At 44.0% G+C, this 26,358-nt stretch overlaps 1 protein-coding gene across 2 annotated transcripts; it reads left to right on the forward strand.

Moving 5' to 3' along the window:
* stk11ip (serine/threonine kinase 11 interacting protein) lies at nucleotides 1–24,738 on the forward strand. 2 transcript variants are annotated; one of them, XM_085800681.1, is made up of 26 exons: nucleotides 1–185; nucleotides 421–488; nucleotides 1,139–1,341; nucleotides 1,472–1,546; nucleotides 1,655–1,750; nucleotides 1,868–1,975; nucleotides 2,059–2,130; nucleotides 2,217–2,346; nucleotides 2,811–2,914; nucleotides 3,029–3,118; nucleotides 3,599–3,640; nucleotides 3,745–3,912; nucleotides 4,015–4,096; nucleotides 4,722–5,213; nucleotides 5,306–5,523; nucleotides 5,618–5,728; nucleotides 6,363–6,618; nucleotides 8,575–8,732; nucleotides 9,522–9,774; nucleotides 11,469–11,578; nucleotides 12,769–12,866; nucleotides 13,820–13,998; nucleotides 19,518–19,602; nucleotides 20,628–20,710; nucleotides 21,709–21,935; nucleotides 23,497–24,738. In XM_085800681.1, the coding sequence occupies exons 2-26, from the start codon at nucleotides 422–424 to the stop codon at nucleotides 23,635–23,637; spliced, it is 3,648 nt and encodes a 1,215-aa protein (XP_085656807.1). In that variant the 5' UTR covers nucleotides 1–185; nucleotide 421; the 3' UTR covers nucleotides 23,638–24,738. The 2 variants fall into 2 exon arrangements, with proteins under 2 accessions (XP_085656807.1, XP_085656800.1); XM_085800674.1 differs by having other exon boundaries at nucleotides 13,817–13,998; nucleotides 23,497–24,613.
* Nucleotides 24,739–26,358: the final 1,620 nt, after the last annotated feature.

Genomic DNA, 26,358 nt, shown 5'->3' on the forward strand with positions numbered 1-26,358 from the left:
GGCACGTCGTCATGTGACACTCAGAAAAAAAAAGTCAACATCACTGTGCAGTGTGATATTATGCCGAGAAATTATAACTTAAATGTTGTTTTTCCTTCACGTAGACAACTAAAATGCTTTAGCGTATAACTTTTCGGCGTGAGAACTTGATGTTAGCCATCCGTTTATCGGCTGTCACTGCAGAGGTATGTAGTTTAAAGCTAACTTACCAGGAAATAGATTTGCTGATTTAATGCTAATTTACATTAGCCAAGGGCTCGTTTGCTGCAGCAGGTCAAGTGCAGAGTTTTGGATGTTTAATAAGACTCACTGGAACAACTTGAGGCTAGAAGCTGCTATACAACAAGGGAACATGTGTTTAATTACCTCTGTTATTATGGAGTCGTGCTAACATTACGCCTTTTTTCTGAAACGTTACAGGATGGCTGTATCTCACTCTGCCCAGTCCTCCCTTGTGCACAGCTTGGCCACTCTCCTCCGAAATGACGGTAATGATTTACTGCACTGTGTCGCATGTGTAGTTATATAGCGTGAAGTGTGTCGTGTGCAAGTCACCAGGCGTGATTCAAGCTAAAACAATAGCAGCTATGTGCTATTGGGCTGCAACACACAGTGGACAATGTCAGCACAAGTGTCTCTTTGTTACTGTGGAAATCTAATGTTGCTGTGTGAATACTGCACAGAGATATTTGATCAAATAAAGATTCATCCAATAAAGTGTCGACATACGCTTCATTCAGTTTTATACAACAAGTGACACTGGCTGTAGTATCTCTTATAAGTGAGAATTGCCTGTGAGATTCCTCGGGCTTAAAGGACCAGTGTGTAAAATGAGGGGAAAACAGTGACATCTAGCATTCCTATTCTATTATTTATCTATTAAATAATCCTATTGTTTATTTATGAACGTGAAACGCTTGAAACAGGCTCTCTGGTTGGCTGGATTTTCCATTCTGTACAAACATGGCGGGGCAAGATGGTGACACTTAAAAGGCTATGAAAACCAAACAGATTTTATATTATAGCGATTATACACTTATATATTCATTGGTAGTTTATTCAGATTTTTCCAATAAACCTTGACAAATATTACCGTACACACTGGACCTTTAACTGAATTATCTTTTCTTCCCTCCAGGTGACTTGGTTCTGGATGGCAGCAGCACACTGACCTTGCCGGCCGCCAGCTTGCAGCACCTCACCAAGCTGTTTGAGCAGCACCTGCTGTCCAGGAGCCAGCAGCATGGCTTCCTGGCGCTGCCCTCCCACCCCGCCGACACCGTTTCCCTGCTGCAGCTGCAGTTCCTGTTCGACATCCTGCAGAAGACCGTCTCACTCAAGGTATTTCTGAACTTTTTGCATCACGAAGGAGTGATTTTAATGAGCCCAAGCCCCCGAAATAGAGTCAGATGCTCTCCAGGAGGAGAATTCTGAATAGTTTGTAATTATGACATGTTGTCTGTCTTTAAAGCTCATCAACCCACCAGAGGTGAAACTTCAATCTGTGGTGAAAATCTTCCCGTTCAAGTCGCTGAAGAGTTTAGAGGTATGAGTCCTGAGCTCTTTCATTTCTTCATTTTCTACTCTTTCAATTCCCTTCACGAAACCTGTCCCACTTCTGTCTGACCTGACATTACCTGCTTTTTTCCAACAGCTAAAGCGAATCCCCCCACACTGTCTGGAGGGACTGAGGGGAGTTTATTCCCAGTTGGAGGTTTTCATCTGCTCAAAGAGCCTCAGCTCCCTGGAGGTACTGCAGTATACTGTCACTGTTGTGAGCAGGTGTCACTGAGCGTATACTGTATATGTAACATCTGGCAACAAAAACCCAAAGATAGGTAATGTGTGTGTCTGGTTTGTTTCCTAGGAGCTGCTTTCTCTGTGTGGAGGCGACCTGAGCTCTGCACTGCCTTGGCTGGAACTACACACGCTGAACTTCAGCTACAACTCCATTGTCTGCCTTGACCAGTCACTGGTGAGACAAACACACAGAGAGATGCACTTTTATTAAACATATTTGGCCATTTTATCATATGAATTCATCTGTTTCCTCCATAGAGTTTACTGAACGTCCTGAAATTTCTGGATCTAAGCCATAACAAGATTCAGGAGTGTGCTGAATTTCTAAAGGTGGGACAAATGTTAAAATAATTTGAAATATATGTTCACTTTGTGCTTTTGGGTCTTTTTTTCATTTCCCCTTTGCTTCCTCTCAGCCCTTGAGTGAACTGGAACACTTGAACCTGGGCTACAACTGCCTGCAGAGGGCGCCAACGCTGGGCCTGAGTGCCCGGGCCAAACTCCTCACACTCATCCTCAGGAACAATGAACTTGAGACAATAAACGGTACACTGAACTGATATAGACCATCAGATTTTCTTGTAGTTTTCTTTAGATGCAGACAAACAGCCCCACAGCCAGAGCTGACAGCCGGCCAATCGGTTCACAGACCACAGAGGAGGAGTGAGCCAGTGAAACTTGAAAACCACTGGAAAAACAGGAAGCTGATCGCGGTGCAGATACACAAACTTACGACTTGATCTGTTATGAGTTAGCAGACTTTCTCAGACGGTGACCCCTGCCTCCCAGTGTTTTGAAAGTCCTTCTGTTTGTCTTGGAAACTTGTTTATCACCACAGAGTCGAGCATTAAGCAACATTATACCTGCCTGTTTATTGTGTTTGAAGGGAGAAAAGCATTAGAAACAAATCAGACATTTGAGCTGCAGGTTGCGTTTTAATATTCTTTGTACATACATGCGTGTGCACATGTTGTTTATATGTTCTTGATATCATGTTCCTGATGAAACAGGTGTGGAGCAGTTGTCCTCACTCCAGCACTTAGACCTGGCCTACAACCTCCTGTTGGAGCACTCCCAGCTGGCTCCTCTCTCCTTACTGCACTGCCTCAAAACAGTAAGGACACACATGCACTCGGAGGCTCCTGTATGGGATTTAGCGGATACAAGCATTCGCTTCACATACCGTGCATAAGACCGGAGCGCTGTAAAATCTAATATCTCTTTGTAGCTTAATCTGGAGGGCAACCCGCTGTTCTTCCAGAAGACTCACCGCACCTGCACCGTTCGACATCTCTCCCCAAAGGCGGCCAACGCCAGAGTGAGTAATAACATCGCCTGACATGCCGTTTTTTAAACTTGAAAGCTGAAGCATTAAAGAAAAATCAAAAATAACAATAAAGGAGTTCAAGCTGGACATTTGTCTTGGCAGTAGCAGCAATGGAAGAATAAGAGTTACAGTACAAAACAGCAGCTGAAAACTGGAGCGCATCGCAAATGTCCTGCTGTAAAACACATAAAATTGAAATGGAAGCCGGTAAATTTCCAAATCTTAAAATATATAGTTACATTTACAGCAGCTGGATCATATGCTCTGAATCAGCAGGCACTGTATTATGTCTTGATTTATCTGCAGCCTCTCTGCACAAACAGCTGCTTATGCCTCCCACTGGTTTGTGGTCGTTAGTCATATTCAGTTGAAAACCATCAACGAGCCAGAGAGGGTTTACGTGACCGAGAAAAATGACACTTGATGTTTTGTTTTTCCGTAACTGATGTTCCTATTTTTGTTTCTCTGCAGCTCAAACTTGATGGTTGCCCTCTTTCCTCATCTGAGCTATCAGTAAGTTTCTCAATATAATCAATAAATGATCAACCCAGTAAATCGTGTATTAGATAATAATGTTAACAATGCATCTCTCAAATTTTTATCACCCTATTGTCCAGGTTCTGCCTAAACCAGGCCAGTTGATCGTCCATGCCCAGACCTCGCCTCCAGTTGCCATGGCACCAGAACGAAGTAACCAAGAAGTGTCCAGTGGTGCCGGGGAGCTCAGTGACAGCATGTCCGTCGGAGATGTAGGGGTCTCACACGTTCGCAAGAAGAAAACCAGGGTAACGGAGCTGCTCCTAACTGTATTAGTTGATGAGACTTGTAAATACTGACAAGCTCAGTCATGAAATCATTTTCTATTTCTGAACCATTTTGTGTTTCAGAGTAAAGTCAAAGTGCGGAGGGCCAGCATATCCGAGCCCAGTGACACAGACTACGAGACCAGACGGCTTTCCTCCTCACAGAGTGGGTTTTTAAAGCATGTCATGTGCTGCTTTATGTTGTTAAAGGGATAGTTCAACATTTTGGCAAACTGGCCCATTTCCATAATCCCTATAGTTTTAGGAATAGGTTCGTTACCTTTAATTGTCGGTGCAAGCTATTTTTAGAACAGCGGAGCAGAGCCGCAAGCTGCTCAGAGCTACGCTACGGAGGTTCATGGGATTTCTTGGTTTCCCTCATCAAACTCATCAAATACACAATCCAACAAGTTGTGACCTGCACATTCACCACACTATGAGATAATAACGGGACGTTACGAGACGGAGTAGTTTTCGAGGTAAATTAATGCAAAACTGCTGATTCTCGGCAAGCAGTCTCTGCATTTTCCTCGAAAACAACTGTGTAAATTATGAGTTTGATAAGGGAAACCAAGAAATCCCATTAGCCTCTGTAGCGTAGCTCTGAGCAGCTTGCAGCTCTGCTCTGCCGTTCTAAAAATAGCTTGCACCGACAATTAAAAGTAACGAACCTAGTGCTATGACTACAGGGATTATGGTGATGGGCCAAAATGTTGAACTATCCCTTTAACCAAGATAAAAGTAAAAGTTGTTTCTTGAATGCAACTGTTTATATGTTATTCCTCCTCCAGGCATTGTCCTCCCCCACCAGCAGGAGATTGAGCGCATGTCCAGCTTCAGAGAGCAGCTGGGGGAGGACTGGCTGAGGTACCAGCACCATTTAGATGATGCTCCCACCTCCGTCAGCACCACCCAGCCGACCCCTCCCCGCCAGGCCCTCCCCAACGGCCTCACCACCACCCCATGTCCATCCGCCAGCCCTGGGCAGCACCCGTCTCCTCCATCCCTGTTGGTCCAGGAGGTCCTCCCCCCTCCTCTCCTCTCATCCGAGCCCAGGCTGGACACGTCGGATGTGGACGGAGACCTGGAGCAAGAGTCCACCCTGCAGTGGCCTGGTCAGAGCACCCGCAACACAGAGTCCACCTTGGAGGACAGCATGGTGGACGGTCAGCTGGCGAGTCGGGGAGTTGTGAGCTCTCCTGGGCCAAGTCCAGAGTCCCAAAGATCAGTCAGAGCAGAGAGTGGAGACACAAAAGAGGAAGAAGAGGTGGAGGACCTGGGAGGTAGGGTATCATTTGTTGCCTGAATAAGCACCAATAAAATGACTGTTAGTATTCCTATGGGAATTAATGATCACACTCCTTTTTCTTGCTAGTGGACCTGTGTCACCCTCTACTTGTGGGTGTCCTATCTGACAAAGAGGAGGAAGAGGATGGCAGCCAGCAGGGGAAACAGAAGAGCAGGGAGGTGTTTCTGTGTGTAAAACAAGGCCTGGTGCTGGAGGTGGACATGCAGCGCGGTCAGGAGAGATGCCGCCTGGAGCTGGACAGCCTGGCTCGGGTGGAGACCACAGAGGCTGCGTGGACCCGTGAGGTATCAAAGCAGATGTTCTGATGTTAAAAAACATTTTTAGAGTTTGAAGAAGTTCACAGTCGAGGTTTCTCTCTCCTCTTTGTCTTCGTCTCAGGGCACAGAGGAGATGCTTCCAGCCGTGGAGCTTCAGTTCGACTACATCAGCAGGGATAAGAAGAAGAGGCGCTACGTGGTGCTGGACGACGACCCACAGCAAGCTCTCCAGGTTGATAAAACACACACACAGACACACACAGACACTGAGTCCCGTGGGCAGGGAAATACTTGATTACCATCAGGAGATCACAAAGCTCACGCACTTGTTAAAGAGAGACTTCAACGAGCCTGGTCTCGCTCACAGGCTGCCCCCACCCCAACCCCCGTTACCTTAGTGTTCAAGTGTGATGTCAACATCTCGCAGTACACGATGTACCATGTTTACGCCTGCACCTTCCTCATGATTTTGGTCTCTTTGTATTATGCAACGTTCCTCTCTGTGCCAGAGTAGATACAAAGCCAACACCAATTCCGGTATGTGAGATTTTTTTTCCTGATTTTGTTGTAAGAAGCCGGGGAATTATGAATCATGGTTTTTAAACAGGCAGACACAGAACTGAGGTGACAAGGATCACAGCCCAGCAAACACCCTTTCTTCCATGAACATGAAAATGCATTCCCGTGAAGTTTTGAACATGCCAAATGAAACTCAGCAGAGGAAACAGAAACCCCTGCATGGCTCATGAGCTGTTTCATTGGACTTTTGTTCACAGAAAAACTTGTTTTCCGTCTGGAACTTGGTTTTTGCTCAAACTATAAATACACTGTGTAAAAGCAAAAAAATGTTCCTCTCCTCTGACCAGGCTCTGACCGATGTGCTGTGTCATGTGGCCGAGGAAAACCAGCGGCGTGACTCAGAGCTCCGTCCGAGCTGCGTCCACCTGCAGTGCCTGCGCTGCAGGTCAGAGTTTGTGCTTCAAGGAGGGGTCGGCGAAGAGGAGGCAGGAGGGAGGAGGAGGAGGAGGAGGAGGAGGAGGGGGGCGCCAATGTTACCAGAGGGGGAGGAAGAGCAGGAAGGGGAGCAGCTGTCAGAGGCCGAGTGTGATGGAGACGGCAAAGGTGAGAGCGAAGAGACATTTATGCAAAATGAGACTCAAAGAATCAAATGTTGTATCAGACATTTAATATAAAACACACCAAACAAAACAAAAAACTCTCCAGATGTTAAAGGGATAGTTCAACATTTTGGCAAATTGGCCCATTGCCATAATCCCTATAGTTTTAGGAGTAGGTTTGTTACTTTTAATTGTCGGTGCAAGCTATTTGTAGAACGGCGGAGCAGAGCCGTGAGCTGCTCAGAGCTACGCTACGGAGGCTAATGGAATTTCTTGGTTTCCCTCATCAAACTCATCAAATACACAATCCAACAACTCCAAAACGCTCTGGTGGACAAGTTGTGACCTGCACATTCACCACGCTATGAGATAATAACAGAACGTTACCAGACGGAGTTGTTTTCGGGTTAAATTAATGCAAAACCGCTGATGCACGTTCCCTTCACAGGCAGTTTTTCAGCAAGCAGTCTCTGCATTTGCCTCGAAAACAACTCGTCTTTAACATTCTGTTATTATCTCATAGCGTGGTGAATGTGCAGGTCACAACTTGTCCACGAGAGGGTTTTGGAGTTGTTGGATTGTGTATTTGATGAGTTTGATGAGGGAAACCAAGAAATCCCATGAGCCTCCGTAACGTAGCTCTGAGCAGCTCACGGCTCTGCTCCGCCGTTCTAAAAATAGCTTGCACAGACAATTAAAGTTAACGAACCTACTGCTAAAACTATAGGGATTATGGCAATGGGCCAATTTGCCAAAATGTTGAACTATCCCTTTATGGAGCATCATAGAAACAGAATAACATCTGTCGACCATGAGCTGGTCAGCGGGAAAACATAACTACTGTGATGTTTGGCTCAAGTTTACATCTGAATCTGTCATCGTCCAATGTCAAAAAATAAAGAAATAAAGAAATCCCACACACATACACATGCCACAGGCTTGAGTCTGAATCATCCTTCAAACTGAGTCACGCACAGTCTCAGATGAGTCACGCCCAAGCCTCGCTCACTCTAGACCATCCTGAAAAATGAGGCAGTGGATGTAAACCGCTTTCCTTCAAAAACAATCACTTTCCATCCCTCGTCTTATCATTGACAGCTGGTTGTGTGTTTGAAAAAAAAAAAGGACGATAAGAGAAAAGACAGAACACAGTCACATGGAGAGCTCATGCAAACGATGTTTATCAACTGACGTCAAAGCGCTGCTCGGCTATCAGCCTCCCATTGGTGGTCTGCGTTTTTTCCCAAAACAAAATGCTGGTCTCAGATGGACGCGAGCGAAGCGTCCTAGGACTTATCTCCTCTCTTTTCTTGCCAAGCGACCCATTCTGCTGAGTTCCCACCTCTATAATCAGCAGGAGACAGATAATACCCTTCGCTCCAGCAGCCACCTCCCAGCAATTGCACCAAACCTGACATTAGGACCTGCCCCAGCACGCACAGGCAGCACGCAGACTTTGTTCGACAGATGTTTTGGGGATTTCTTGGATCCACGCTCCCTTTGTTCGTGCGCTTAGTTTGGTGCTCTGCTGAAATTTCATGCAACAAATACCTTTTTTCATTCGCACGTGTCTGAACTTAGACATTGTTTTTCTGTGGGTTACAGAAATACATGCCCTACAGACAGAAAAGAAAAAAAGCCCTGCTTCATGTGAAACTTGTTATGAGTGAAAGCAGGCGTGTTTTCTGTCCATTTTCCTGCATCATTTGGTTGTCACAATCAATCAGCTGTCCTCGTGCTCTTGAACAGATGTGATATTCGGTAGAAAATATACTTTTGAAATACAAGTCTCACTCACAGTGGGTTTGTTTTACATATAGTGAGAAGTTATTGACATTTATTAGAACTGTCAACCAATAATCCTCTGGCTTAAAATCAATGACAATGCAAATTCTGCACCATCGCCATTGTGTAGCTCTTTGGAAATCATGTTTCTGTCGTTTTTTCTTTCTTTTTTCAGGGATCAGTAATATTTGTCCAGAATGTGGCAGTGATCATGTGGTCCAGCTCGTTGTCCAGCCAACTCCCTACAGCAGTACGCCCATCCAGCGTCCATCCAGACCTGACAGCGAGGACGATCACCTCGACATAACCCAGAGCACTCACAGTGCCACCAAGGTCACTGGCTTTTCTCATTCTTTTTGCCTCTAAAATAGTTTTGACACAGTCCAAACTTTCCATGTTTTCTTTCTTTCTTTCTTTTTCTTTTTTATAGAACATTTAATCACACATTACAAGACAGTTTGACATGAACAGAACCATATGGGACAAGGGCCAATTACAAGACAAACAAAGACAGAACAAAACAAAGGGGGGTGGAATTGTGCAGAGGGTTATTGAGCAGGCATATTGAATTTGTTGGAAAAATATTTCAATTCATTTTATTTTTCGATTTATTCCATTCGTGGTTTACATACTTCACATGACTGCACATATACATGATGTACACATAATCACCATAAACGAAAAGGAGCAGGATGAAGAAAAACTTCCTTTCTAAAGTTAGAATTGCATTGACTTAGTGTCAACATCAATATTATACACTATTTCAAAAAGTTAAAGATGATGAACAATGAACACAGCTCGTCTATCTATCTTTTATTTTTTTTTCGACTTCTTTTTCTCTTTCTCCTTCTTTTTTGTAGGCACTTAAACTTAAACTGAGATACACTTGTACAACTTTTCAGTTCATTGCTTTGTGAATGCCATAGTTTTACACCTGCAACAGAAATACACATTTGTTTTAATCTTAGCCCTTGCAAATGTATGTTTAAAATCAAGCTTTAATCTGTTATCCTCTTCTTCCATAAAGAAAGAAAGAAAGAAAGAAAGAAAGAAAGAAAAAAAAAGGGATGAACATTGTGAAGTAGTGTTTGTTATTCCTGTGTTTTCTCTGAATCACCTCAGGACGACTACACAGATGCCAGTATCAGCAGCAGCCCCATCCTGGAGACAGCCGTCACCACGGGAGACCCCACCTTCATCACTGCTCAGGGGAGCTCCTTCTTCATCGGGGACGGCCCTGGTGAACCCTCCGGCCTGTCCTACAGCACCGAGTGCCAGAGTAAGGAGGAACTGGCCGGGAGCTACCACTACACCATCACCGGTGAAACACCACCTGATGTACAAGCCCCGCCTGCAGGAAGATCAACCCCCAACGGTGGGTCAACAGTTTATTTGTCTGTCCCAAACCAGGACCTCCTTATTATTGAGGAGACAATAGGAGGTTCTATGCTCCCCCTTCAGTTTTAACTCAGTGGCATTAGAGCATGACGACGCAATCAGGGCTTAAAATCAACATGAAAAGCCATGAACAATTAATGCTATTCCAACAATTTTCAACCATAACATATAAATAGGTCTGATAAAAAAAACACCAGAGAAACACAGCTGCTGTAGTGCAGAAAGTGATGAAGTCGGTTTTGATGTTTTGTTTGCTCATCACCCACACAAAATGGACCCAGGCCTGACTTTTGGACCGCATCGGCTGGAAACCACAGCTTCAGAATAAAACAGCAGGAACGGGAAAAAGAGTAAAACAGCTCCTCAGAGCCGAAGACAATTATTTTCAAGATCGAGCATCAGTCAAACACTGAGGGATTTTAATTTATAGTGATACAAAAGAAACATTTTAGAAGCTGGAGGCCTCATCTGACAACACAAACAGTTAAGATATCATTTTGATGTTGGCAGGACTGTCTGCTGGAGGTTTGCCCAAACGGCAGTAAAATATAAATGGTATTTTATTACCTGGTTCCCATTCTGCAGCTCACATAGTGATTGTAAAACCCATCAGATGTGGTATAAACTGTTTACGTCGGCCTCGCTGCCTCTCCTGAAGATAAATCTAAGTCTTAATTGAAGCTGAGCAGAGATGGGGATTATTTGGATCTTGTGGATGTTGTGTGGCAGAGAAATCCTGTGTATCTCTGCAACAGCGTCCGATTTCCGCCACATCTGTCTGCCATTTTTAGATGAACCACATGGTAACAGCGCAACAAGACAGATTGGAGTCATTACTGGAAGTGATGGGAGAGGAATGAAAGCCGAAGAGAGGGAGGGCTGAGTCGTAATAATAGCTTTCTGTATCTTTTCTCTCTTTTTTTTTGTTGTAATACCGTAGTTGTATTGCCAATACCACATAATGTGCCCTGAAACCACAGTCTCACACTGGAGACAACTTATACTCATCCTGAAGCGCTGACTGACACTGAATATAGTGTGTTTCTGGGTGACACAGAGCTGCTATTGTTGTGGAGCTGGAGTTTCTGATTCTCCTCTCTCTGAAGAACTTCTTTGTCTCCAAGTACAGGTCAACCTGTGTTTATAAATGTGTGTGCGTACGTGCACCTTTCACCTTTTTTTTTCTTCACGAAAGAGCGTTGTCTGAGGGTTCAAAGGCTTTTTTAATCTCATCTGTTTGTGCTCTCTTCAAATGAAAGACGGTGGGTTTGTTTTGGCCTTCGCAGGTCCAGGCCCTGTCACTTTTGATTAGCCCAAACCATTCATCACTGTTCAAATGACCTCCATAGCTGTTCATTGGTGGATTTATTGCTCTTAAATGCCTTTCTTTGTGAGAGCTGCTGGCTAATGCTAAGGTCTGCTGCAGTAAAATCTGGGTAACGTTTCATAGAAGCCAAGAAATATTTAAGTCTTCATCCTGCTGCCAGGAAACTATGGCTTCAGTATCAATGCAAGGTATCATTTGAGGGGATTAATAAAGGGGCCAAACAAAGATTCATTCATTTTTTAGTTTTCCAGCCTCCAGCTATGAAGATTTGTGTCTTGTTTTGTTTTTTTCGCTTGTTGCTTGCGTCGAACCAGCAATTTGAATGCTTATTACTGTGTCTGCAGATGATGTGGACCTGCTGTCTGAGGACTACGAGGCGGTGGACCATCGGCTGAAGCTTTTCCTGGACGTGGAGGTCTTTGAGGAGGAAGAGGAGCTTCACTCTTTCCTCAAGGTGCGTAAGAGTAGGTCACAAACCAGTAAGATGGTGTAGATGACACTGCAAATAAGTTTATCTCCTAAAATGTCAAACTATTCCATAATAAAAGATTTTTATGAAGAGGTTCAGACTCAAAACTCATCACATTTTGGTTAATTGTGGCTCAACTCTGATTGGTCCATGCATACATCTGATATCACACTTTTTCCAGCTGTGTACTGCAAGAACAACAAAAAAGAAAAGGCAAAAACAGAACTGCAGAAATCTCTCACGTCAAATAACCGCAACTGTTCTGACTTTGGCAGAAAATAATTAATTCATGTTGAACCCCCGTCACTCATAATAAAAAAAGCTGCCTTATGAAATAGATTCTCAGGCTTTCATAATGTTTACTGGCGCTAATATTAAAGCAGGAAGCAGCATTAAGTTCCAGACTCGAGCTCGTCGTCGCTGCTGCCTGTGACTGATCCCTCAAATTTAGCTGTACAGCGTTTTTTTATGTCGCAGTTATTGTTTCTTTTGTGATTGCGGTTTTTAAAAGTCCCTGCTGGCCAAAAGATTCCAGCTTAATGGGTGGTGACAACTTTAAGACCGACAACACTTGAGCTGCGGTTTCATCTCAGTCAGCCAAGATGAACGCAGCAGTCAGCAGTAAATCTCCCGGGAGCCCCGTTCAGCCTCGCTCCTCTTCCACTTTCTTCTGTAGCTTCCCTCCACTCGTTGTGTGTGTGTGTGTGTGTGTGTGTGTCCCCACCCCTGCTGTCAATCAACATTCCCAGAGACTTCTTTTAATATGCACTGCATCCTGGGAGCTCCTTCAAATCAGCAGGTTATTGCTTCTTTCCTGTCAGACACCTGGACGGAGAGCAGAGAGCCGATCGGGACGGAGCAGCTGGAAACAGGAGGTCCAGCTCCATTCGTTTTGGTTGTGTTTATTTATCCAGTGACAGGGGCTGCTCTCTGTTTCCCACGTGTTTTCACTTCTGTTGTTTAAGAGGAAATGAAGAAAGATGTCCATCCACAGGTTCTGAGCTGAAACCCCCCACAGAGCTTGTGAATGTCAGACAACCTGGGAATACGGTTGTTTAGAGTAAAAAGCTTGGCTTTTATTGCTTTACGGCGCACATTATCGCACTCTAATAGCTATTATTAAGAGGCGGTACATCATGTCATGTCTGTTTTTTTTTCTCTCTCTGTGCTCTTAGATGTCAGCTGTCAAATACGGGGAGCCAGGCGAGGTTCCCTCTCTGTTGGTGGTGTCAAACCAGCAAATCTATTTCCTGGAAGCGACGTCAGAGATGCAGTAAGTGGAGCGACGTCACAGGATGCAAACAACCTTTGCTTATTTGCCACAATTCATTTCTTAATTACTTACGCTGCATGGTGATAATGTATCTTCTGCAGTGTTGCATATGTTTTCCATTTATTCTGTCCATGTGCTATTAAAGATAATTTAAATTAAGATATGCTAACAGACTAACAGAAAAAAAAATGCTTAAGTTTAAGTGGGATTTGTAAAAGTAACCTGTGTGCATGGTGAAGCTCAATTCAGAGACACACTGACAACACACATTCCTTGTTATCAGAGGTTTAATCAAATCCTGCTGGTGTGGACAGCGATTCAAAAGAGGGCGCCACACTGCAGTTAACAATTATGACTTTTGATGTCGGTGTGTGCAGCCCCACACCCTCTCTGTTTAGGATGTGGATAATATTGCATAACCTGTCCAGGTTTCTGGGTCACATCTTGAGAACACATTGACCTCAAAGTGTCTGTTGACTGTGGAGTCTTTTCTGCTCCCGCTGCCTTTTTAGCCCCTTTTTCTTTTTCTTCGTGTTATTATTATTGTTCGTCTCCCCCGTCACACAGATGAAGAGATTTTCTCCTCCCATCAAAACAAACTATATTTCCCCACAGGTCCGGAGCCCACGCTGTGCTGGCTCTTACAGAATTACTACAGAGTCACAAGTTACTACAATGAAACCTCGAGAACATAAAAACTCGACTCTGCAAGAAACCAAACTATTATATTGGATTTGACCTTTTATCTTAATCCCTGAAAAATTGGGTCTTACATAAGTGATTACCATGGTTGCACTGAATAAACAGTGGTTTTAACAAACACATTTTAAAGTGTTGTTCTGGCAGTCACACCTCGGAGTGTCAGAGATCAAGTAAACCGTTTAATCCATCTCACTGTGACAGTATATTTTCTGCAGCTTTCTAATGCCCCATGTCTTTTTTCCTCCCAGCAGAGGCCAGCTCTCCGATTGGCTGCAGAAGAGGGACAGCCACCCAATCATGGAGCTCAGCTACCTGGAGGTGGGGCTGGGATCCCAGAGCATCCACATGGAATTTGGAGACGGGGGCGTGGCCTATACCCTCCTCGTGAGGGACAGTTTACGTTGCAAGCGCTTCTTTGGCCTGTTGACAGGTAAAAAAAAACACACACACATACACACACACAGCTAAATGCAGGAAAATTGGGGGAAAAATGGTTTCTGTTTAGTGTATGGAAAATCACATAAAAGGACGTTTTCCTTTTGTGACTTTCATCAGGGGGGAGAAACTCACTGACCTTATTCTCTGTGCACATACTGGTTACACTGGTTTCACTTTCCTCAAGGCACAATGAGGGAAGATGCCACCAAATAAACCGTTGGCTAATTTAGATTAAAAACAAGAAAAAAGAGAGTCGTAGAGCTCTGTTGGATCCCCGAGGCAGGTACTGGAACAACGTGTTCCACTCATAGGCATTGTGCCACAGACTGCGAAACCCAAGCTACTCCCCTCTCAGACTAATACTACACCACATGTGACGCAGATCTCTTGCCCCGTCCCTCTCTGTATTGGGTTCACGCAGACTGAGCACATCCTGCCCAGACCAACTTGTCTGAAAGAGAGCACCAGAGGCTGAGAGGAAAAACCTTTTTATTAGAGTGGGGGGTGGGGGGGGGGGGGGGGGCTCCTGCTTGGCTTTGGAATGTCTGGAAAAATATGGAAAATTAATTTGGCAATCGTCGAGCCCCGCCAAACGTTCGGAGAAAACAGGAACTTGGCGCACATGGAAAAGTATTGATGCTCAGTTTTTTTAAATTCATACTTAGAGAATGTGACGTATGAAAGTATTTTCCCATCATTCCTGTGTCTTTTTTTTTTTTTTTTTACCAATGTCACAGCTCAAGTTACTGATTAGTGCTGATTTAGTGACCAGAAGAGGAGCACTGCACATTTTTCCACAACTCTCTGCCTCCAGCTGTTGTTTCTGTCCAGCTTTCACTCACACACAGCCACAGAGGTTACACACTGAAGTCGCTGCTAACGTTCGCAGCGTTGCATATATGAATTTAACGCAGTTATTTAAGAGAACATTGCCGCAGCAGTAAATACGAACGCCAGGCTCACAGCTGCCACACATTACAGAGGAGGATAGACAGGATTTAACCTAGGTAAAGGAGAAAAAGAAATAGCTTAAATGAAAATGCTACGTCGCAAAGCAAATGAATGAAGCTCAGGCATCAAGAAACATTTTAAGATGCATTTCTCACTTTTTCTATCACATACTCTGCTTCCCGTTGTTTTCATCGGTCTCCCTCGATCAGTAGGCCTGCAGTGCACCCCAACCTCCTCCCTCCTCCTCCCCCACCCTTGTGTGTCCTCCGAGAGCTTTTTCTTTCTGTCCAGATTCATAAACAGCTCATTTACTGTGTTGAATTCTTCGCGGCTGGAAATGATTCCAGATTTCTTTCAGCAGGACCACAGAGTTTGTCCAAAAACGGAGCAGACAAAGTGGAAAACATGATAATAGTTTATCGGAACCTTTCAGGTGCATCCTCAAACGAAAATGCATGAGAATCTGTGTTAAACGCAACACAATACCTACACACAGAGTGCATCATGGTTAAATTCCCTTTGATCCGTGAAGATAAAGACATCCTCTGTTTTTTTTTCCTAATACCAAATTAACCCCAAAACAGCTGTTGTAATATTTTATGGAAAAGCTTAACCATAACAAACCCCGTCCGTCGTCCAACCTGGCTCCCATCGTATGGACAAAGATGAAAACCACAACTGGAATGACGAAGGACTCGCTGGCCGGGAGACAGAGAGAGGATGTGGTTATAAGTGGGACAGTTTTCTGGAGCCCAAAACCTCTTTCTCTAACCAAGTCTGACACAGCTTTATTGAAACATGAGCGATAACACGAGACCTCTGGAGCCTGCAGCCAAAAAGTCGGGAATTGGTCTCAATCATCATCTGCTCTTGTCGCTCGGTTTCTTGTTTTCTTCCTTCTCTCAGAGGGAATTTGTCGCTTTATCATAAGAGATGAGGTAAAGTAAGATTTTAAATGGTGAAATGCACCTTTAGCTGCAGCTTTTGGGAAACTGGCAATTGAAAATATGATTTTCTACCAAGCTGTTTGATATCATGTGAAAACCATCAGGAGAGTTGGTTGGTGTTGGTGTCGGTCATGGAGGCAGCCAACAGGAAGTAGCAATATTGACACAAAGCAGAGTCGGTCCACGGCGCTCGGCCCCGCCGGCCTTCACTCGCTGGTGATTGAAATCTTGGATGGCACCTCGCTAAATCTGTCCATGTTAACAGGTCATTTAATCTCACAGCTAGTCTGACGCCCACTGCTTCCCCTCAAACATGTGAAAATGTTCTGCCAGCAGTGTGGGAGACTTTGACTCCAGCCCAACGCTGATTTCGTGACAGCGATCGAGCCATCAGCCATTTTTCTTTTTTTTTCTTCCCTCTTTTTTTTTTTTTTTTTTAGTCCAAAATATTTTGAGGCAAAGCGAAACTCATCGCTGGCTTTTTACTGAAGATTTTACTTAATTTAAAAAAATATATAAAAGATTACAAGATTAAAAACAGAAATGAAACTGATCAAAACTGACATTTTTTTTTCGGTTGTTGTGCAGAGTATTTAAAAACATCAGAGACGTTACGCAGAACGAGACAAGAATGTGAAGTTCTTTGTCCAACAGCAACATGTTTTGATGAATTCCAGGATCCACAACAGTTTAACAATTCAACAGTTAAAGATTTAACAACCAAATATGATTTATTTTTTCTTCGTAGACGGAAAATGGCTCCGGAGCAGAGATGGTTTATTAGTGAGAACGTTGCATTTGGCTGCTGGTGGATGGTACGCGGCCTGTGTGGACCGCTCCCCCTGTCCAAATTGGCGAAAACAAAAAAAGTTTAATTGACAAATAATTTAAACCACTGACTGAATCAGTCAATCAGAAACTGAACGCTCGGTCAGGTTCCCAGCCCTGTTTACTTTAGTCCCTGTTCAAAATCAGAACCTCTCTAATTCAAACAGCGTTTTAATGAGGCTGTGTCGTATTAAGATAAAATTGAAGATCATTGTATTAAAAAGACAAAATGTTCAAGTGGACAAACCTTTGATCAGATAGTTGTTGTTTAAGCCGTATTATTCTTTGCAGACCACAGATCCTTCATGACAAAAACAACTCAACACTGAAAAACACGTCTATATTTAATCTGTGGGAATCAACCGGTCAAGACGCAGCCAGACTGTCGGATTCTTCTCCTTCTGCACGACTAAAGACGTTCTTCTGGGAATACAGGAGTGTCATTTATTGTGACCTTGTGGAAAACTGATATCAATGAGCCTCCCTCTTCCATTTCTCACGCCTTCCTCATAAGGAGAGCATTGATGAGGCCGAGTCCATCCGCTGTCAGCCCAGCAGGGTCGTCTTTCTCCGCCGTCCCTTTAAATCCCCTTTTGAAGTGCCGTCCATTCACACTTGACTGTGAAGCCACACTGCAGATATCCTCTCTGCCCTGTATTGTTGTCACACCCAATGACACGCTACGATTCGCGAAATGCGAGCGTGACCTCGGCGCATTGTGTTCCCTAACATTTTCTCACCCAGCGATTCTATGGAGATGAAATGTTAGACTTGCAACCGGAGACCTTCTGGCTTTCTTATCGCAGTTTAGTGGAAGGAGAAGAAGTTTCAGATCCAGTTTTGCTTTTGTGTGCAGACGTCCTTCCATCGAGGTGTGGGCGTGACATTTTTAGGCTACTGTGTCCTTTTTTTATGAGCGGTGGCGGCGGCGGGTGTTGGCTTTCAGACGGGGCGTGGTCACGTGGTTCACCTGATTGCTCACTTTTTTCGACAACACTGACGAAACGTGTGTCAACACTGTGGTGGCCATGCCGAGGCAAAGAGAGAAGGAGAGAGAGGGGTTTCTGAGGTTTCTGCCCGAGTGAGCATGATAACAGATTAATTGTAAAACATGCCCATGATTCTGTTATTGTATAAGTCTCCTTCATGACAGCGGAAATAATCGTGGTCCTGTGGTGAATGAGTTCATACAGTGGTGTGATGAGTTTTCTTACAACTCAGTGTTGCCAAAACAAAGCCCACACCACCGTCATCTAGGAGCAGGTGGTAGAGTCTGTGGAGAGGTACATGTACCTGCAGACTGACAGTATTTCAATGTTGTGGTACTCGAGACCGGTCGTTTCAAAAATCTTGGTCTTGTCTCGGAATCAACTACATCTTTACTTGGTTTTGGTCGAGCTAAACTCTGGGTTTTTTCTCAAGACCGATCAAGATCACAGTTGCTATGACATCTCTGTCATTCGTTCACTTATTCAATAACTTTGAGATAATAAAAATTGTTCTACAAAAGGAGTTTCCTTGTGTAACCATCTGAAAACTTGGTTGCATCAGTGTCAAAAGTGAGAGACTTCAGCAGGTTCTGTGCTTCTGTTCAATCCAAACTTTGTTTCCATTAAATATGGTTTAGATTTTATATAATATTATCTTTTCTTTTTCGCTGAGGACTAATGTAAATATCAAGCCACATGATAATTATGAGTAGTGGTACTGATACAGTAATGGTCTTGAAAATGGTCTCGCATTGGTTTGGTCCCAGACTTGGTCTTGGTCTCGACCACAACACTACTGACAGGTTATGTAAGAAGGGTCAGCAATACTTGGACAGGTTCCTCGTGAGCCTATTTTATAAATCCTGCATCCAGTCTGTTCTGACCGTCTCATTGATGTGCTGGGATGGGAACCTCAACATTTAGTCCAAAAAAAATCCACTTATAAAATGGTAAAGTTGGGGAGCAACATACTGGGAGCACAGCAGAGCACACTCATTGTGTTCATTGCATTCACTGTTAAAGTATTTATCATCCTTGGATTTAACTAAGCTAATAGGTAAGAACCTCCCATAATAATTACTGCATGGATGATTATGTTTCAGCTGGCAACAAGATATTTAACCCTAAATGATGCAGCCTCATTTCTTAAACAACCATGTCAGAAGATGCATCTTGTGTTCATGGAAAAGATGTTAATCTGTTTCAGAAGGGTCAAATTATTGGAATCAAGCAAATAAAACATCTAAGGAGATTTCTGAGATTAAAATTGGGTTAAGAACTGTCCAACGCATTATTACAAACTGGAAGGACAGTGGTGAACCATCATCTTCAAGGAAGAAATGTGGTCCAATGTGACCACAGAGTCCAGACCTGAACCTTACTGAGAATCTTTGAAGAATTAGTACAACAGAAATAAATGTTTTGACATTGCAGAAGCTTATTGAAACGATGCCACAGCGAATGCATTCCATAATCAAAGCTAAAGGCGGTCCAACGAAATATTAGAGTGTGTGACTTTTTTTTTTTGGGATGGGCAGTGTATTTGTGTCTGTCTCTTCTTGTCTTCTTGGACACAAATAAAGTTGAAGTTGATGATGATCAAAGCTCCACACATCTGTTCCAGCTGTTTGGACGCAGCTGAACTGAAGTGCTCTGCATTTGAGTGGCAGGAAACATCAATTTAATAATGAAATTAGCAGTGATAAATGAGTCTGTATAACCAACTAATTGCTCTGGTATGTCTTTGCTTTCTTTATTGTCTTCTCAAACCTGTTTTCTTGCCATTATCTCCTCAGGAATCGTGCGTGAGAAGGCCCACAAGTCGGACAGCAAGCTGCGGTCCATCTCCACCACCAGGCTGAACCCTCAGCACCACCTCTGGTACGCTGCGCTCTACAGCAGAGAGAGGGAAAAACATTTATGGACGCGGCGCGAGAAAATGGCAGACGTTTTGGGGCGGATGCTTAAAGATGTGGGCCTAAAGAGTGTTGTGTGCATTTATATGTGGTCGGGAGGTGTAAGTTAAAGGGAGGCTATGGCTGCTGGAGCTCCAACACTTCACATTTCTGACACATCTTTAGTCGATTATAATCAGCTTTTTTTAGACTTCATTTTGTAAAACGGCCCCGCTAAATTAGCTGGTAAACCACATCTTAATTTGTAACACATGTCGCGCTCCTGAAGCATGCGTATCATGTGGTGTGTTTCGTTATCACCTTGTGTAGCTTTTTATTTTACACCTTTGTTTGTATGTTTTTAAACAGAAGGCGGCGGCGGTGGCTTTCTTTAGGCGGTCGCGGGAAAAACAATGCGGTTATCTTAATGAAAGTATAATTTCGGAGAGAGAGAGAGAAAAAAAAGGATAAAATTTCTCCCAGGCAAGTGTTAAAAAAAACATGCTGTGAATAATCAAACATTTCAGTTACACAAACAGCAGTCTGGACGACCTGGCAAACACACGCTATGCAACTAGTAGAAGTCAAATAAATAACAACTTTTAAAAAAAAACGCATTTTCTGTGACATATTCCAAGACCACCCTTTATTGTGAAGAATAGATAATAGCGATTTGTTCTCTGACTCCACAGCTCAGCAACAAAAACAAATCAAAGTGACTCCTTGGTGTGTTGCGAGGCTGCGAACCACAGTCTCAATACTCTGTCCAGTGTTTGTGCAATCCAGCTCCTGTCAGCTATTATTATGTCAATTATCCCCTTTGCTTCACAGTTGCTGTGAAATTCACCCCGAGATGTTGAAGTGATTCCACCTGCCAGCCGCAAACCACCGTCTATGTGTGTCTGTGTGTGTGTCTGTGTGTGCAGCCGCTTTACAGTACAAACGATGGGATTCTCTCTTGTGCATGTTTACATATTTACATCCAGTGTCATGTCTTTGTGCGTTCCCTAGGCCTCTGGTGTGTGAGGACATCCAGGCAGATGTGGAGGACGGCCAGCTGCAGTTTTTCTACATCCTGGCTTTCGTCCTGCAAGGTGACATCGCCGATCGGGGCAGAGACAGATCTGCTTTCACCTTGCATTCCTCCGTCTCAACCTAGTTTTCTACATATTCTCTTGTTTCGAGAAAGATTACACCTCAAGACACAACATGTCATGACTGATGACCTGTAGAGATGCAAAGATTAGTCTTGTTAGCGCTAATTATCTTACATGTCAACACCGTCTCTGCCTTTGCCTCTTGTATTTGCGCTGGTGTGGCCTGCGTGGGTGCTGATTCTGCTGAAGTTATGCACAGGAGAGAAAAAAAAAAAAAAAAAGTCAAATAAGCCAGATCATAACCCGGCTTCCAGGAATAGATACAAAATGGAAGAAATAAGAAAGAAAAAGATTTGATTTCCTTTGAGATAAAAGCAGATTACAGGCAGGACGAGGAAAATATGGAAGAGAGGATGTGATTTGTGGGCAGCGGCTGACGTCAGGCGCCTGACGACGGGCCAACTTAACAACCGTTGCCATAAAATGAGACACAAATCTTTGTGTTTTGATTGTGTTGGCATGCACGCGGTCTGTACATGTGTAGCGGTGCTGCAGGATGCCTCCCCCGTCCGTGTGTGTTTGAACAGACGCGTTTTAAAGCCAAGGTAGCTGCAGGCTACACACAGCTGTGCACGTCGGAGGAATTTCAAGTGCCGTAATTTTCAGCAAGCCCAGATCTGCCCCTTTCCCTCCGCTCGCTCCTCTGAAGCTGCACTTTCTTGATGTGAAATCCTATACTCAGAGTTATCTTTGATTGTAGCAGAGAGGCACTTTGTCAAGCAGTGACCCACGACCATCTCTGCTACTACGAACTAGATCACAGGATAAAAGCCTGGCCTGACAAAGCTGTGTTTAGTCTGCTTGGATGCTCATGTTGTAACAGTTTAAAAAGCTCTAATGTATACCTACACTATAAGGAAGTGGAAGAATGGGAAAAACACAGGAAGTGACCACATATTTGACCATTTTAAATCTTCTCTCTCTCTCTCTCACAGATGACATCTGGACGCCGCTGACGGTCCTGGCGACCCGGGAAACCCTGTACCTGCTCAGAGAGGACCACCAGTGGAGGAAAAGCTCCGGCGTCCCGGCGGAGGATGAAAACAAGGAGCCGAGCAGCGGCGGCGTGGAGGTGTTAGAGACGCTGCCCATCAGCTGCGTGAGCTCCATCCACCTGTGGCCTTCGGATCAGTGCAGATTAGATATTAAGCTGTACGACGAGGTCAGTGTTGTGTTTTGACCCACTTTAATCCCTCTTTTAAAGGGATAGTTCAACATTTTGGCAAATTGGCCCATTCCCTATAGTTGTAGGAGTAGGTTTGTTACCTTTAATTGTCGGTGCAAGCTATTTTTAGAACGGCGGAGCAGAGCCGCGAGCTGCTCAGAGCTACGCTACAGAGGCTCATGGGATTTCTTGGTTTCTTGGTTTCTCTCATCAAACTCATCAAATACACAATCCAACAACTCCAAAACGCTCTGGTGGACAAGTTGTGACCTGCACATTCACCACGCTATGAGATAATGAAGGAACATTACGAGACAGAGTTGTTTTTGAGGCAAATGCAGAGACTGCTTGCCGAAAAACTTCCCCCGACAGCGGGGATCAGCGGTTTTGCATGAATTTACCTAGAAAACAACTCCAAGAAATCCCATTAGCCTCCGTAGTGTAGCTCTGAGCAGCTCGTGGCTCTGCTCCTCCAATCAAAAAATAGCTTGCACCGACAATTAAAGGTAACAAACCTACTCCTAAAACTATAGGGATTATGGCAATAGGCCAATTTGCCAAAATGTTGAACTATTCTTTTAAGTATTTTATTGAATTCTCTGCAATCAGCATTGATGCTAATGAGATTTAGAAATATAGGATGACCAAATAAATAGAAAATGATAATAATGAAGGCATCATGTTGGCCCCTACCGTCTCTCTCTTGGGGAAGAGTAAAAGCCAAATGTGCAGCATCCGAACCCAGACAACAGGAGCAGAGACAGACAGTTTAAATGTAAAGCCACACCGAAAATCAATCTCTCCTTCTGCAGAACGTCCATCTCCGTGTTTGTGTTTGGAGACGGCACCAGACAGATCCGTCATGAGCAGCGAGATAATGATAAAGCAACAGAACCAACACGAGTTTGTTGACTTGGAAAAGCATCAGACGTCGTCCAACTATTTAAAATGTGATTCTCCACAACGGTTAACCAAGATGCAGCAGAAATGAGTATTTCCATATGAAATCTGGTATCTGGGCTGCGCTCGGCCGGGCTGTTTTCGTTTAAATACAGGCCAGGATGTTTGTATCATCCCATCGCTGCTTTTCCCTGATGCCTTTTTGTCTCAGCTGTGAGCTCCTGAATGAAACCCAAACTGTAAAAACATGTATTTATCAAGCCAGGTTCTCTTATTGATTCGTCCCACATGTGAGCAACTCCTCTAATTGTCCGACTCTTCACCGGGATCTGCAAGCACGGCCGCTTCATTTATTTACTTGTCGCTACGAGGAAGAATTTCACTGTAATCGAACACAATCAAGTTGTGTTTGATGTCGGAGCATAATTCAGGGTGAGATCACTGTGTTGTTAACTGCAGCATGTGTGCGGGGGGAAATCAGGCCGCGCCGTGTTGTGACCAAAGTGCATCTCGTGTTGTGTTTGATGATCCTAACAACTGTGATATCAGTTCAGATACATGCAAACACTCACACACAAGCTGCAGTGTCATCAGGTCGTATTTCCTCATGATGAACTGCTTTAATTAGACTTTCTTTTTTTCTCTTCCTCTCTTGCAGACGGTGAAACAGGAGAAGACGTGGTGTGTGCGCTCGGAGAGCACTGAGCTGCTCCAGGGTCTGCTGGCCTGGGTCAGAGCACAGTGGGAGGCCATGTTCGGAGTTAAACTGCACACAAGCCTGCAAGACGAGGCAGCGTGATGGGGGAGGGCATGAAAAAAAAGACAAAAGATACAGACTCTGTGCCCCTGTGTGTGTGTGTGTCTAGCAAGCATGAGCGAGTGCGTCTTTATTTTCTCTTTTTACACAATCTGCACTCAGTCTGGTCCCATTACGCCCGGCGCTTTCATCGTCTTTTAAGCCAAGAACTTGGAAGTGATTGCACTCATTCATGTGGCGCACAAGCCTGTAAAAGCACCGGTTGCATCATTTTTCCTCCAGATACCATCCCGCCGAACTTTTCCACAAGTGAAAACGGAGTGTGCCTTGAAATGCACCTTAATGCATCTCGTATTTGTTCTCCGTTCACTGTAGCGTCGAGCAGATTTGGGGATTTTGGGAGCATTAAGTTGGGAACAAAAGTTTTGTCTGAGGATTTTTTTTTTTTTTTTGGGGGGGGGGATAATCCACAGAGCCGAGCCTTAACTTCTGTCCACCCCTCCTCGTGGCTTTCCTCGCCATCCTAGGGCGCAGCGAGTCTTGCCATCACGCGCTCAACACGAGGTCGGGGTTGCTTTGTAAGGCCGGGGCTCAAGTCTGTCACAGAGGGTCACTTCACACCCTCTCCCCCCAGTTAGGGTCTTGTGATGCTTCTCTGCACCGTGTTATGTGGAAAGATGAAAAGTAGCAGTTCTTCTTGTGTCTGTTTAGTTTACAGTGTATATATATATATATTTATATATATATCGGTGTAAGACAGTAACTGCTGCTCCTGTGCATTGAGCATGTATCCACTGTGATGTGAACTTGTACATATGAAACTATGTACAAATGCAGGAAAAAGTCAAATAATCCCAGCACTGTTTCAATTTAGTTAAACCAGTAAAACTTAATTTATTTCCTGTTTTTTTTCCAGTGAGAAAAGTGTCTTTTATTTTTGTATCAATATGAGGAACAACAGCTGATGTATGATGTGTATAATTCAGTATAAAAGTCGTGTATTCATTTGTGTTTTGTGAAGTCTTTTTGTTGTTTTTTGTTTCCAGGCGTAGAAGAGAGAAACAGCTGCGGCGCTGCAAAGTCCCCAGATGTTTGTTTCGCCTAGTGACATCACAAACGGTCGCCCGTGTCAACACAAAGTTCGTGTGGTCCTGTGTTGAGGACGACCGCACAAAAAAGTGTAGCTTCGGCCAAGAAGAAAAACCACTAAAACCTGAAAAGCTGCGACGACTCTGACCCCCGCACCTGCTCGCGTTTGAGTTCCAGTGACCTGAAGATGTCGAAAACATCACTTGAATTCCTCGCGTTTGACTTCAATGACATGTAGATTAGAACAATTCGTCAATATTGGCTTTTCTGGCCAGCGTTGAATCAGCGCCGGGCTCCGAGGACAGGTGGTTTCTGTTCTGTCGGGGACGGCTTAACTAAACGTTCAAAGAAAATGGCTTCAAATGCAAACCTGATGAGACTTGTGAACTGTGTAATCGTAACTGTTCCCATAGTTTACTAACTGTTTTATTTCTTTTAAAAAACCTGCTGTCTCCACAAGGCAGCTCGGCTTTATTGGGTCAGCTTAATCATGACCTTATTTCTGGCCCCGGTTTAAAGCAGCGGCGGTGAAGGAATGCGAAAAAGCCGCTGTAGAAGTCAAACCTGTGGCCTTCTCAACACTCTGTTCTCTTTGGCCTCTCAATACCAAACTGCCAGTCACATCCCCCCCTCCCTCCTCTCAAAGTGAAGTGCGATTTGAGTCTGTGCTCAGCTGTGTGAAAGGTATGTTAACCAATTTCACAGAGTAAATATTTCCTCAGCCACCGGTGCTGTACATGTGCAGTGCACATGCTGGTTGGGAGACGTGGATCTCCTTCAGCTGCGCCCACATGGGCCGACAAACTCCTGATCCTCCGGCGCACAAGTGACTGGCGACTACTCACCCGCATCCTGGTCGTAAAAGTTCCTCACATAAATCTGATTCACGCGATAAACAAAGACACGTTTTTTTATGCCCTGTTTCTCACTTTCCGTTTTCTTTTAGCTACAAAAACAAGAGGGTCAAAGGTCAGACGCAGGTGCAGAACATCTGTCTCAGAGCTGATAGAGATGACTGATAACTGGCTTCCTCTCTGAGAGGTTTCAACCTTTTAAAACCTCCAAACAAAAGAAGAGGGGAGCTCATTCACAGCTCACAAATCCATGAGAATTAAAGGATATGTGTGGAAATACTTGACAAAGCTTTCATAATAACAACTTGTGTGTAACAGCTGCAGCTCCCCTGGTTTGGATTTTCAGATCCATGTCAACGGTGAATATATTAAGTGTTTGAACTGGATTTAAAAAGTATAGAGATCATCGCCATGATAGAGAGTGTGGATTGTTTGTCTGAAAACAGATGCACAAAACATTTTTTCACAACTTGAGAAGTTTATGATGTGATATCTGAGACCGCTTTCTGCACTTTCACATGCCCATGTCTGATTTTTATATCCATGTGTTATTTATTCTTTGTTTTCTGTTGTTTTTTTATGGAAATGTTAATTGTTTTGTCGTTCGTCCTCCATCCTGCCAGGAATTAACGTCTTGCGTTTCCATCCCCAATCCTTTTTTTGTGTGTTTTTGCCTGCAATATGGTAAAATTAATGAGCCCAGAAACTCAGCCTTAAAAAACTTATGAGTCATACTGATTGCACGCTATGAATTTATGCTTTTGGTTTGCGTTATGTGAGGAAATGAGCAATGGTAGGATGTAACCACAACATGTGTACG

This window comes from Trachurus japonicus, chromosome 2, assembly GCF_045865225.1.
Source record: "Trachurus japonicus isolate A0001 chromosome 2, Traja_1.0".
Lineage (NCBI taxonomy): Eukaryota > Metazoa > Chordata > Actinopteri > Carangiformes > Carangidae > Trachurus > Trachurus japonicus.